Genomic DNA, 11,458 nt, shown 5'->3' with positions numbered 1-11,458 from the left:
TTGTCAGGAAATTAGTCTAAAGACAGTTTCGACTTAGAAAAACATTGGGATATTTTTTTTAAATGACCAGTGCAAATGGCAGTGTGCGTCAAAACAAGTAACTGTTACTCAGCCAGTGCTGGGCTGCCACCCTGTAACGACAAAGCGCTGACGACTATACCTGTAAAAAATCAATAAAATATGTTGACCAGTGCAAATGGCAGTGTGCGTCAAAGCAAGTAACTGTTACTCAGCCAGTGCTGGGCTGCCACCTTGTAACGACAAAGTGCTGACGACTATACCTGTACAAAAATCAATAAAAATATGTTGACCAGTGCAAATGGCAGTGTGCGTCAAAGCAAGTGACTGTTACTCAGCCAGTGCTGGGCTGCCACCCTGTCACGACAAAGCGCTGACGACTATATGTGTAAAAATCAATAAAAATATGTTGCAATCAAAAAGAATATATATATAGAAAATGTAAAGGATTTTTTTATTTTTCCCAATTTCAATTTTTGACTCCTCTTTACCCATTCTAGTTTTTTGCTAGAACTTGCATGCTTAATGCTCTTCTCACCATTTGTAATTATTATGTTGAGTAATGCCTTGCGTTTTTCTGTCAATTTATTTCAAATCTTTGCATTCATGGTTTCTTAACTGTGTTCAGGGGGCTCAACTAGAGCCATATTTCAGCGAAAGGACTCACACTTTGCATAATTGGGGCGGAGCAAATCATCAGAAGAGTCAAAATTATTTGTGGGTATCCCTTCACTGTTCCCATACATGCATAACATGAACTGTGTTTTTTAAGACAATATATAAAGTATATTTAATTTTAAATTGCACTAGACCAGTAAGATTGATATCAGCATAACAAATTAAAACTTTTACAGTGGGTTTAGGAATCTTGCTAAAAAAAAAATCATCATAGAATGAATTACAAATACTGCATTCTAAGACATGTTTATCCTGTAAACCAGGTGGTAAGTGGACTTTTGGAGTCTTATGTTTTTTGGCAGACAGTGGCAAATGGTGAATTCTAAAACCCACTAGGATAAAAATGACCCTTGTAGAAATTGTAGAAGATATTTAGGTGCATTATCCCAAATCAGACTTTGGAAAAGCGGCAGGTTACCCACAGTTCTATATTTACTATTGTATTCAAACTACATCTACTAGCATAGAACACCTTTATGTTATTTGCAGGATAGAATATTATCACAGTAGACAACTCTCGCTCACAAATTAAGCATAATATGTGTTTTCCCTCAGAGCACACACAAAAACCAGTAGCAGCAGAATATTATGCAGCAATACATTTTTTAAAAATATTTGGCAATAGTTTATCGAGATAAACTAACCTACAACGTAAGCCTATGGAACTTTAAAAAATGCCACAATAAGAGAATTTCAATGGACATTTTGTGTAACGCGTTACTAGCAGAACCAGGTTCTTGCTTAAAGAATTTCTAAATTAATTCATAGGACTACTAGTAAGAGTGGTGGAGCTAAATAGAAATAATATGTAACAAGGTTTTGGACAAACAAGAATAAGCAGGTAGGGATGAAGACAATGTATAGCAATGGTGATGCAGCGGTACTCCGGAAATGATTTCTAAAACCATAACACCTTTCCTGGAAGTACAAAATCATACATAATACTCAACAGTGGGGCCCATGACACCGCGAGTCACTCACAAAACACTTCCATCCTACTTCATGGATCGATGAAATTCAAAGGAGAGCCGCTGTATCATAGTGGATTGTCTAAACTAAAACTAGATATTTACACCTGCAGTTTAAAAGTATATACCATGGTTTTCATTAACAAAACATTTATTTAGACACGCCACCACTAAGGTTGTCGGATCTGCTAGTAAAAAATTAGGCGTAGGAAAACTCAAGACCAGCTTAATTCTTTATTTCAGACAATTAATCTAATTTATTTCAGAAATTCAGAAATAGACCACCTTCACCACTGGTAAGCGCTTTTCTCTCCTAACAGGTCTCCTCAATCTAAGTGTCCAAAACCTTTTTTCGCCCACAGGGCCAAACCTTGGCACTTCACAACCTTGAAGCATAATATTGCTTAAACTAGCGTAAGAAAGGTTTCTTGCGTTTACTTACCACTCATGCACTACTTGTTGTGAATACCGTGTTTTAGCCACTCCACCCCCGAACTTCCAGTGCGAACCTCACCATAATGGTACCACCAATACCATCACACTGTAGCCGCTTATAGCCTGCACCCACACCGCTATAAAGTTGGCATTCAGATGTATATAATGCAATACATTGAAGTGACTCTTCTTTCCCCCTGTATGTTTTGTCTTTGTCTTTGCATGTTATATGTACAGGTGTTTTTGAGAAGGGAATCCCCCTCTCACACATAGAAAAATACTTTAGGGCGTGTAAACACATAGTCTGAATTACACACCCACTAGTTTTAATTACACACACATAATTTTAATCCGTCCTGAAGAAAGCCAGAATATTCATAAGGCACTGGCTGAAACATGTTGACCCACCAAGGATGTAGGAGGTCGTAACTCGCCTCTAACATCCCACAGCCTTATTTTTAACCGCTGACGGTGGCCCAGGTATTAAAGTCTAATATACCTCCGGGTACTGGGACCCCCGCCAAGCCGTTTTAATCTCATTTTCATAACACTCTTCACCGCACACTCAGCGACATACCTGCTCCGCTGTAATCAGGCGTCGAAGCACACCCGGGACACGCTAGGTGTCACTGGGTGGGCCCGATGATGAAGCATGCCACCAACTAGGTTGGTGGGTGAGGGCTTCATGAGCACACTCACAAGGTGCCACTACCCCCTGACAAAGCATACTTGAGTCCTTTGAACTAAAATTAATTATTTTTGTTAAAGCCCCCCCTTTTTACTCAAGCTAGTCTTCTTTTGATTTACTTCAATATTTTGATTTCTCATGCTTTACTTTTTCTTTTTGCTTATAAGCAATTCGCCTTTCCTCAACCATATCTAACAATGTCTTTTCTTCCTCTCTCATTTTACATGTCAGATTATTTTTAAACGCATAATCATGGCTCAATTAGTCTACTCCTAAAAAATATTCTCACATAACTGTGGCAGGCTTTTTCTTATTCATTGCATTATCAATCTTTAGTTTTGCAAAAACTTCATCTGAATTAGAATAATGGTATTCCAGTTTACCTGTTTGATAAAACAGGCTTGCAATCACACTACACGTAACTCCATATGTAAGTGGAAGGTGATGATATGTCATCCCCTCAGAAACAGATGCAGGTAATTTTACACACACATAACAGTCACTAGCATCCATTGTCATAACATATTCAGACAATAATCTTGAATTTTTTTTTTCGAAAAATCACTTATAAAGCTATCTTGATGTAATTCTGGCCTATATACATGCTGCTTGTTAGACTTTGATTCCACATTTTGTTCACCTGAACTCACATTATGTTTTAACTTCACTAGGTTATCTGGGAACGGAATGACAATAGCCAAGATTATCCATATCAATATTAGTAATCCAGTACATATTAGACATGATCTACACCATTTTCTAAAGATAGAACATTTTGTTTTATGCTCATTGTTAACCATTTATTTTTTTACACAGCAAGTTTTTCTAACAGGTTTTCTTCGACCTTGTGTCACCTACAAGCTTTTATTTTTTCTAACAAGTTTTCTTTTACCTTGTTTCACCTATTTTATTTTTCACTTACAATGCCTTCTCTTTTTATCATGATTTCAGGTTTTACATTTACCTTATTTCTTTGATCAATTAACACTTTTCTTTGCGATTCAGCTCTTTACTTACTTTTCCCATTTGTCTTTGGGCAATTCAAATTTTCTTGACTGATGTTTACCTCTTCAATTGGAGGTAGATCAATATAAGTCCATTCAGGTGATTTGTACTTCAGATTTGGTCTTCTCACTCCTTTCGGCCTTTGGACAACTTCTATTTTCTTTCCCAATGTCTCCCTTTGACTGGTTATTTCATTAACCTGCTCCTCTTGTTTTCTTTCTTTGTTAACCAGTTTGAATCTCAGCCCATCATTTCCTTTAGGCCAATTATCTTCTTTACAAAATCTTTTTGTCTTAGGCTCCGTGGTGTTATGTTCCACTCTCCAAGCCCTTTTTCTCAGACTCTTTCTCAATGGAGTTTCATCTGCACTGTCGTCAGTCTCACTTTCAGTGTCTTCAACAGTTTCATTTATGATGAACTTTACGTCTTTCTCTTTCTCAGAGTCAGTTTTCTCTTTTCAGTTTGTTCACTCTGTTAGGAAAATCTCCATAACTGGTACTAGCAATCTCATCCTTATCGTGAGTTTTTCCTTCTTTTCCAGTTTCAGGATCTTCGTTCCTGCTTCCAGAGTTTTCAGACTGTTCTTCAGAATTTTCTTGCTCACCAGTTTTATTTTCACTTTGCTCAGTGTTCTTACTGGTGCCAGTCTTTACCAATTATCGATCTTCAGAATTCGGTACTTCAAGAATTTCTCCTTCTCCTTCAGATGCAGAGCTAGTATCTGATACTTCCAGATATCAAAGTTCCTGTCGATCTTCAGTTTCTGGACTTCTCTCTGGTTCACCTTCAGAGACTTAATCAGTTGTGCTTTCACCTTCTTCGTTTAGATTTTCAGGTTCTGGCACACGGATTGTATGGCTTGCATGCACCCATCTTTTTACTCCCGGCACATTTAACTGCAGTGGTGCTAACCAATATAGCCGGTCTCGGTCTCTGCCAACGAGGTACCAAGCAGTTTCTTCTGCGGTGTACTTTTATGCGAACCCTGTCTCCAGGAACTAGATCATGAGCTGGACTTTTCTCTTTCGTGTTTGATTCAGTTCCCACCTGATGGAACACAGAAGTCACCACGTCAGACAGGTTTTTGCAGTAATCCAGTATGATGTAAATGTGTGTAAATGTGTTTTGTATTTATATAGCGCACTTCTACCCGGAGGTCTCGTAGCTCTGTATTCATACCGCTGTGGAACCCTTCCTGGCTTTCCTGTGAGATGTCCACTCCAGGGCACCCCCAAGGTGAATCCAGGCATCCAAGCGCTGCTGGGGCCATTGTGGAGATTAAGCAAGCTATTGCCCAGAGTCACAGAATGGGACGCATGATTGTACTACGCACGAGGCGAGAATTATCAGGTCCGGGGAGATTGAGTCAAAGAGCCGCCGAGGCGGAAATTGAACCCTGGTCCGGGGCCAGACCTCTTCATCAGGGTCTGCAGCTCTAACCATTGACGCATGCAAAAACAACAATTGATGGACAGAATGCAGAACAATGTCATACATTCACCCCAGTACAGAGATCTGGGCCTAAATCCATAGTTTTTTTGCACCCCACACCACCCCAGTTCAGACATGGCCATATGAAAATCAGCCTTGAACCTGTGCCTCATGGGAACAGTCCAGCCCGAACTGCCAAGCCATGTCTTTCCTGGACCGGAATCAAGCATCCTAGGACAGCTCTAACCATTGAGCCACGCTGTCATCATTAATTGTTAACAATTTATCAACTGGCACAAATGCTTGTCTCATCACCCTGCCCATTAAGATCTCTTGTGGACTCAGTCCAGTTTTCCTGTCAGGAATGCTTCTTAAGGTCATTAAAACAAGTGGCAAGGCATCGGGCCACTTTAGTCCTGTTGCTAAGCACATTTTTGCCATCCTGTTCTTAATTGTTCCATTTACTTGCTCAACCACTCCTGAAGCCTCAGGTCTGTAAGCACAATGCATTCATTTTGAAAATGTGGGCCACGATCAGTTTCGATCCTCACCAGGAAACCGAATCTAGGGATGATTTCACGTAGAAGTAACTTTGCAACAGTTAGCCCATCATTCCTCCTTGTGGGGAAAGCCTTTACCCATCGGGAGAATAAACAGATGACCACCTAAACATATCTGAGCCTGTTACATGGCAGAAGCTCAATAAAATCCAATTGCATTTGTGTAAATGGACCTCCCTCCCGTCCTATGGTTCCCAAACTCACAATTGTTCTTCTGTTTGAATTAAACTGTTGGCACACAAGGCATCTCTGGCACAAACCCTCAGCTATCATCCTGAACTTGGGATTGTACCAAGTCTGTCTGAATAAAGAAAGCATGGCATCACTCCCAATATGAGCCTGACCATGGTACCTTCGGGCCATATTTGAGATCATGCTATCGGGCAGTACTGGTCTTTCATCTTTGTAAACCCAAATTTCATCTTCCTCTCTTTGTCTGCATCCTGCCTTTAACCAAATATTTTTCTCCTCCTCATCAGCTTCTTCCTGCATTTGCCTCATTTCCTGCCAAGTTTCAACTACAGTTGTTAGCATTAAAGGACTTGAAACATGCTTTCCGATTGATAGATGCAAGATTTTTAGCACAGTATTTGGCAATTGAGTCTACATACCTGTTACCTCGGGTAATGTAGTCATCCCCCTTTTTCATACTGACTATCAGTCACTATGGTAACCTTGATCTCTTTTTCCAGTTCACATGCTCGAATCAAAGCAATCAATTCCGCTATTTGAGCAGAACAAATTCCTTTCAGACATGATGCTTCCAATACATCTGCCACTGTACAGACAGCATATGCTGCACTCAAAACACCCTCATCTGTTCTCAGACACGAACCATCAACAAACATCACATAGTCAGATTCAGGCAATGGCTCATGTCTTTTCTTGGTTTGGTACAGTATTCAAGAACATCTAGGCATTGTGATCAACCTCACTTCTCACTTCGGTTTCCATTGTATCAGGCAATAATGTAGAAGGGTTCACACTTACTCATCTAGAGATTGTCACATTTTCTGCTCCCTGAATCGTTTTTTCATATTTTGTCATCCTATTGTTGGTCAGGTACTGTTTTCATCCTAGTGAGGAGAATCTCCACAGAATGAGGTACATACACCCTCACAGGAAATCCTATCACTATTCCTTCACTTTGTTCTAGACTGACGCTTGTAGCTGCTACTGCTTTCAGACAACCTGGCAATGCCTTTACAACAGGGTCCAAAACCACTGAGAAATACGCAATAGGCTTTCTCAGTTTTCCATGTCTCTGAATCAGTACTGACAATGCACATCCTTCTCGTTCACTGCAGTACAATTCAAACTCTTTTTCATAGTCAGGAATCCCTAAAGCTGGTGCTTGACATAAGCTCGTGTTCAGTTGTTCAAATGCTTCCATTTCAGTTTTAGTTAGAACTATAGGGTCTCTGATATCTGCTGTGGTTAATCTCTGCAATGGCTTGGCAATCAGTGAGAATCCACTAATCCACTGTCTACAGTAACCCACCATTCCCAGAAACATCCTCACTTGCCTTTTGGTTTTCGGTGGCTGCATTCCTTGTATCATTTAAATACTTTCTGCAGTGACTTGTCTGATTCCTTTGGCAATCGTATGACCTAAGTATTGCACTTCCTTCTGACAAAATTGTAATTTTGACGGAAACACTTTGTCCTTCTTCGGCCAAATGATTTAATAATGCAGTGGTATCAGTTACACATGCATCTTTTGTCTTACCTGCCACTAGGAGATCATCGATATATTGAACCAATACAGACTCTCCAGGCATGCTCAAACTTTCTAATGATTTCTTTAGCAACGGATTAAAGATAGATGGACTTTCAGTATACCCTTGAGGAATTCGGCACCATGCCAAAATAAGGTCTCCGAATCTGAAAGCAAGTATCGGGTGGCTTTCTGGGTGCAATAGAACTGTAAAGAACGCATTACACAAATCTATTACAGTGTACCATTCTGCATCATGGGGAATTTGATATAAAATCACTGCTGGATTTGGTACAATCAGAAAACATGGGACAACTATTTTATTTACCTTCCTAAAATCTTGTACAATCCTAAATGCTCCGTTTGGCTTTTCAATCCCGTTATCAGTGAACTACAAGGACTACTCTTTATTTCTCTCAATATTCCTTGCTCAATCATTTTGTTTATTACTGGAGTTATTCCTTCAATTATTTCTGCCGTCATTTTATACTGGGGAATGTTCGGGTAACTCACGCCTTCTTTTATAGAGACTTTTACAGGATCTACATCTTTCATCAACCCAATATCTTCTGCTGTGAAATCCCACACCTTTTCTGTCACTACCTTTTTCAATTCATCCGGTATCTTTTCTCAATCGAACACAGGAAACAATTTATTTTGTTCTGCCTCAATCATAAGCATGGTCATTTTGTACAGACTATCTTCATCTGGGGTTTGCGATTCCATGGGCGTCTGCAGAATTTTTTCCAGGGGGGGGTGGGGGGGGGGGCAAAATGTTAACGTCACTACCATCCTCCGACATGATGTGTGCCAGTTGGGGCACAAGAAAAACTGGGGCGCAGGAAGCAGGCAGCATATGATCTCATACACCATAGCCTAGGGTTATTGTGCCACAGCCATCTCTTTCTTTTGTGGCCTTTGGTAGATATCATTCACACCTTCTCGTAGCTGGCAAAGAAAAAAGCAGAGCTCTTGGCCAAAAGTGAAAAAGCACAGGCATGCAAAGGGTTTAGAAACCTGATCTGATGCAAAGGCTTAATGGAAGGATCAAGCTGCCATTGTCTGATAAGCAATTTCTAATCTGTTTTTATGTCACCACTATTGAAATCACCACATTATTCATATACAAATGACCAAGGCAGTGAAGACAGTATTATAAAAAAAAACATGTAGAGTCAGTCTGCATTTACTGTTAACGTGCACAAACGAATGAGAATTAAAAAGTATGACAAAAGTATTTATTTTGGAAATGTATTAACTTAAATAACTTAAAATAAATAAAATCAAATATATTACCATAAATAAAATAACAGCTCTGTTCTCTTCCAAATTGGAAAATAAAACATATAAACTTAACCTGGATAACTTTTGCAGGAATTGCAAACATGTAGTCTTGCTGAAATTTAACAGTCACATTTTTCAATGAGCAGTAGTTTTATACAGTTTTTGTTCACTGGTTAGTTTACTTATCTCGAAAAAGGAACTGTAAACGTCTGTAGTCTTGTGAAAATTTATCAATTACTTTGTCAATCAGCTTTTGTTTGTTTTCATCAATTTTTGCTCGATGTATGCTCATCATGCACAAACCCGATAAGCGATCATCTGCCATTGTCGACCTCAACCAGGTTTTCACCCTTCTCATTGTGCTGAAAGACCTTTCCACTGTGCAAGTGGTCACTGGTAATGTGAGAGCAATGAGAATTGCTTGCTGGACTGATGGAAAAAAATCTGTGTGGTTTAGCAAATCCAGAAATCCATTGTCAAACTGCTCATCCTTCGTTGACCAGATCTGAAACCATGTGACTGCTTCGGCTTCCAGGTTTTCAATGTCGTAAATTTCTCTGATGTTTGCAATATGGCATTTGTATTGATCAAGTGTCATTTTTGCCATATGTTTTGGGTATAGTGAAAATAAACTCAAATTTTTCTTGTTTTCATTGCCAAACCGGCTTTCTAATGATGCGATGATAGAGTCCATGTATGGCACATAGATAGACTGGCGATAGTATTCTTCCACAGAAGAGGAACCAAAATTAGAACGAAATACTTGCCGGCCACACTGTCTGGGAACACAGAGTTCGATGTTCAGTTTTTCTGCCAGTGTTTGAACTTTTGTAAAAATTTCCTTAAATTGCTCTTCTGCTTTTTGTCTGTGATCATGGAACACAGTCAGAAGATCTTGCACGTGATTACACACCTTTAGGATATCAAACTGAACAGCTTGGAGAGCCTGGCTTACAGGTTCCAATCTTGATGAGTAATCTGAAATTATGGACAAGCTAAAGAGAAAACTCACTGTGCTGGAGGAACATTGCAATTGATATGCATCCTGACGTGTTTTCCCTGATGCTGTAGTGTTTAATAAGCTTAATTGCTTAAAAATATCTTCAAAGTGTGAGCTAAAAATTCGAATGCTCTTGTATTTTGCTGTCCATCGTGTTTCACTCAGCAATGGCAGATTAGGAATAAGAGATCTTCTTTTTGGACTCTCACGGAAAAACTTGATGATGGCTTTCCCTGTGCCAATAGAATTCCGTATATCAGGAACAGCATTCAGGTCATTAACAACCAAATTAAGTTTATGTGCAGCTTAGTGAGCAAAAGCAGCTTTAGGATATTTTCTCTTTATTATGGCTTGAACGCCACCTTCCTTTCCTGCCATTGTAGAGCAACCATCATATCCTTGGCCATGGAGTTTTTCTAAGTTTAATCCAAATTTAGAACATGAATCCATAATCATATTTGCAATTGAGATAGCATCCATTTCTTTTAAGGTTGCAAATCCAAGGAATTCTTCTCTGATGATAGCTACGGTGCTACTTGTGGTGTCTACAAAACGCACTACAAGTGACATCTGTTCTTTTCCGGATATGTCAGCACTTTCATCAGCAATGATTGAAAATCCATTTGACCTATTGACTAAGGATACTAGATCTTCTCTTAATGTTTCTTCACATAATGTAATCAGTTCATGTTCAACTCGAACAGATGTATAACGTGCATTAACTGGTGCATTTTCCAGATGGTTCTTTAGGATGACATCTTCTGCTTCAATGCGAAATTGGTACAGACTTTGCACGTTTCCGGATGTACTTTTTTTCCCACGTAAAGCAATGTCATGTGTGCCACAAAGTAAGATAGTAGATAAAATTGGAAATAACTTTTTCTGATTTTCTTCAACATGCCTTTTCACAGCGTTGTCTATTTGACAAACAATCCTTGTTTCCGGTTTCTTTCTGATCTCCAAAAAGTGAGTTGCATCCACTTGTGCGTTTTTATGCCAAGACGTTAAGACATGCTTGCGTGCACTTTCATGGAAGTCTTTATATTTAGTGAAAGGCATAGTTATGAATGCTCCTTGTATCCCACGGTGAACTGGCTGTGGAAAAACTGTGCAGAACTTGCAAATTGCACCTTTCAGTTGAGGAGAGTAGCTAAGCCATGGTGAATATTGATTAATCCACACATGACGGAAACAGCGTGTTCCATCTGAATCTTTCTTGAAGTCATACATTTCTGGTGGAGTATACGCATTTATCAGAAGATTGTATTTTACATCGTCTGTTACTTTTTTTGCTAAATTCAAATACAATCCAATATCATTCACAGGAGCATCAACATCATGGCTACATTCTGTTGGAGCTGAAACTGGACCTGCAGAACTGCTTGTGCTTGGCTCTTCTGCCTCCTCTTGTTCATCATGTCTAGATTAATTTCTTGCTTCAGTAATATCAGATTCTTCATCATCCAATTTTCGTTTTGAAAATAATTTTCGGATGTCCATTTCTAAAAAGAAATGAGGATAATTAAATACTCTGCTCATCACCAGGCTGGCTGTATTGAATAAACCGAGTTGTAGATGAGGTACAGGGAGTTGAAAATTCCCTTTGAATATTTCCAGCAAGGAGAACCTTGTTGCCTTGCATAATTATAAAGGTAAGATGAGATTTGTGAACGT

General features: G+C 39.2%; 1 protein-coding gene across 1 annotated transcript; it reads right to left on the bottom strand.

Annotated features, from left to right (window-relative positions):
* Window positions 1-8,962: 8,962 nt before the first annotated feature.
* LOC147708849 (52 kDa repressor of the inhibitor of the protein kinase-like) lies at window positions 8,963-11,014 on the bottom strand. The gene is made up of 2 exons (XM_086925783.1): window positions 10,174-11,014; window positions 8,963-10,089 (listed from the first exon to the last, which is right to left on the bottom strand). The coding sequence occupies exons 1-2, from the start codon at window positions 11,012-11,014 to the stop codon at window positions 8,963-8,965; spliced, it is 1,968 nt and encodes a 655-aa protein (XP_086781909.1).
* Between the last annotated feature and the right edge of the window lie 444 nt (window positions 11,015-11,458).

The sequence above is a fragment of the Lissotriton vulgaris genome, chromosome 6, assembly GCF_964263255.1.
Source record: "Lissotriton vulgaris chromosome 6, aLisVul1.2, whole genome shotgun sequence".
Lineage (NCBI taxonomy): Eukaryota > Metazoa > Chordata > Amphibia > Caudata > Salamandridae > Lissotriton > Lissotriton vulgaris.
The sequence above is the reverse complement of the archived record's forward strand: the minus strand, read 5'-3'. Positions and strand labels throughout refer to the sequence as shown.

Coding starts and splice junctions, on each gene's coding strand:
- LOC147708849 (XM_086925783.1), bottom strand. CDS start 11,014: ATGTATGACTTCAAGAAAGATTCAGATGGAACACGCTGTTTCCGTCAT. Junction 10,090..10,173: donor CCATGGCCAAGGATATGATG/GTTGCTCTACAA, acceptor TTGCTCACTAAG/CTGCACATAAACTTAATTTG.